Source organism: Triticum dicoccoides, chromosome 3A (genome assembly GCF_002162155.2).
Source record: "Triticum dicoccoides isolate Atlit2015 ecotype Zavitan chromosome 3A, WEW_v2.0, whole genome shotgun sequence".
NCBI lineage: Eukaryota > Viridiplantae > Streptophyta > Magnoliopsida > Poales > Poaceae > Triticum > Triticum dicoccoides.
Window position 1 is genome coordinate 599,846,298 of NC_041384.1, and position 2,834 is coordinate 599,849,131.

Below are 2,834 nucleotides of genomic sequence, written 5' to 3' on the forward strand. Positions count from 1 at the left end.
GATTCTGAACGGAGCTTGTACTTTGTATCAATTAAACCTGCAATGCAGTTTCTAGTCTATCAAAGTGAATGTGGATGTTGCTTATTCCTCCATTAATCTAATATTATAGATCTTTAACAAAAAAATCTAATACCTATTGATTGCCGCATTAACACAATATCTTATCAACTTGAAGTCTGGAATCAAACATCACACTCAGGGGAACAAATACTGAAGGTTTTGTGCTAGAGATCAGGGGCTGAAATTAGTTTCCACTTTCAAGCAAATCATGGAGCTACAGTAATCTGTGATAGTCATGAGAGATTTACAGTCATATCATGGTAATACACCCTCAGTGCCGGTAAAATGTTATTTACAAACAGAAAAAGGTCATGTATCCAAAAAGATCGACGACATAGGCATGTGATTTGACCGTAAAACGTGGAACTTTCAATTGGTTCTGTCTGTGGATACAGATAAATCAGCATGGGTGCTTTCCACGTCGTCGTCTAATACAAGATCTTTTTCCAGATTTTTCCCAATTTGAGAATCTGATAATCTGTTGCCAATGAGCTCCCGCAGCTCGAACTCACTAGGAAACCTCTGCTCAGATAATTTTGAGAAGACCTGAAAATGTGAAAAGTAGTTTACTAGGATTAGCATAATGGATCCAGAGGGGGCTATCACATGAATATCAGCTCTGAAGAACCTGGAATGACCAACACATTAAGCATAGGTACAATATAATCCTGAGAAAGATTTGTACATTCATATTCAGGGAACAAGTACCCTTCCGGTCCACTTTTAGGGAATACAAGCAATCACTTATTCTAAAGCAGGCTGGTATATGAATATTACTGACTAGATGATCCCACTACTTAGTTCATTCTCGGCTCAGCGTTCCAGTAGCAACTAACCTAATAATCTAATATGATCGCTTGATTTATTGTATCACTACACCATAACCGTAACACACAATTTTATAATGCAGGGCAATGAAGTGCAACAAAGGGTGTATCATAGAAACATACCAGTTGTCCATTGCAGTAAACTTCAAAGGCGCCAGAACTTTGTAGAAGAGACTGAGCAAAATTGCCAAACATCCAGACTGATGCCATGGTTCCAAACCTATTAGCACACAGTGAGTAATACCACGGAGGTGGTACCATCCCAAATCTAGGGAAAATCTGATCACCAGCCATTAATGTTGCTATTGCTCCAACTTGAACAAAAGGCACCATTTTGCCGAGGGCGCGTTTTGGGAAGGGTGGAGGGTAGTTTTCCAAGACGACATGAATCCCAGGAAATGAGGTATCCAGCATGCGCTTCATGGTCATCGCATTTCCCCTGCAGAATTTAGTTTGAAATTATACCATTGTCTGCATACTGATTCATAACAGAGACCACAAGACAATTTCACAAATACTCCCTCCGTAACATAATATAAGACGTTTTTTGACACTGTCATGGTGTCAAAAAACGTCTTATATTATGTTACAGAGGAGTAATTAACAGAGTATGCTAGAAAAACAAAGTATGATGCTAAAGGGACTACATAGACATCATAAACGAAATTATAAAGACTTTACTCTGTAGGATTTTCATTAAACCATGTCGATAAGAACCTTTTGCTCCGACATACACAGAAACAACCGTTGGTTTAGCTTCATTTGTAAGGTCTAAAGAATATACATCCCGCATACGTATTGCAGATCTTCATTGCATTTCTTTTTAGTTACATACAAGCAGTGATTAGCGATTAGAAGACCAGAAAGAAATATTATGCAAGCCACCTGTAATCATTTTTTGGATATATAATCCACAAATTTATATAGTTCTTGTTTCATCTTTTTGCTTCTCTCAAACAAATAGTCGTGGAACTGATTTACTGTTTTATCTGCCTTGCAAAGCATATAATGACCCAGCAGCATAAATGGCTGCACATAAGGTCAGGAACGGGTTGGAAGCAGTCTGAAGTGGATAGATTATGCTGATAAGTTGCAATTCTTACATAATGAAGTTCACAAGGTACCCAACAGTATGAATGAATGGGACAAAAATTGGCATTCTGTCTTAATAATTAAACTGTGTATCTGTGGACATGGAAAAATTGGTACACATACAAAGTAAACAGGATAACTAGCTTCTCAAACTCCATGGGCAGTACTCTCTCTCAACATTATTTATTCGCTTAAAACACACATGCAACACATGTAAAGGCAGTAATCTCCAGGCCCTTATCGCTCATTTGAAAGTCAAAACACCAAATAGAGATGATCTTCAAAATATCTTACTTTTGGTCAAACATTCAAAACTTAAGTGCAAAAGCCGAGCACGGTCCCGAAAAGTCATCCATCAAACTTCTCCACTCCAGTTGAAGATACAATAAAGTTGTTTTCCCCAGACACTAATTTATTCAGTTATTTCGAGGTATGCACTAACCCATCCCCATCATGACATGTATGGTAGACAGTTTGATGACGGGGCAGAAAGACTCGCCATAATAGAAGGCGGGCTGCTGGGAGTAGCCATGAATGACCCAACAAGCCTTGTAGTGGATGAGAGAGCAGTCTGAATGGAATATGTGTTTACACACCCACTTACTAGGCTGGTGCCAGCCGGAGGAGAAACTAGTGTCCACTTATCGTTGTCAAGAATAGCACGGAGCTCCGCAAGCATAGCCTCTTTCCAGAGAGGATCAAGGAGAGCGCTATGGTAGTTCGAGTGAATGGAAGAAAAGGGTAGAGGTTGACACAACGGCGCAGATGAGCATGTGGCGAAGACCAGGAACAGAGCAAGCGACAGGAACAGCAGCCGCAGGAGCAGATATGGTGCGGGCAAGGGGGAGGTGGCCC

The 2,834-nt window shown here is 40.0% G+C and overlaps 1 protein-coding gene across 2 annotated transcripts in view; it reads right to left on the reverse strand.

Annotated features, from left to right (window-relative positions):
* Nucleotides 1–234: 234 nt before the first annotated feature.
* Nucleotides 235–2,834, reverse strand: part of LOC119269476 (selT-like protein) — a 4,193-nt gene continuing 1,593 nt past the window's right edge. For both annotated transcript variants that reach the window (XM_037551312.1, XM_037551311.1), the window contains exons 3-4: nucleotides 1,011–1,326; nucleotides 235–606 (exon numbers count right to left, since the gene is read on the reverse strand). In XM_037551312.1, the coding sequence (XP_037407209.1) occupies nucleotides 430–606; nucleotides 1,011–1,326 (493 nt within the window). In that variant the 3' untranslated portion in view covers nucleotides 235–429. The remainder of the gene's footprint in view (nucleotides 607–1,010; nucleotides 1,327–2,834) is intronic.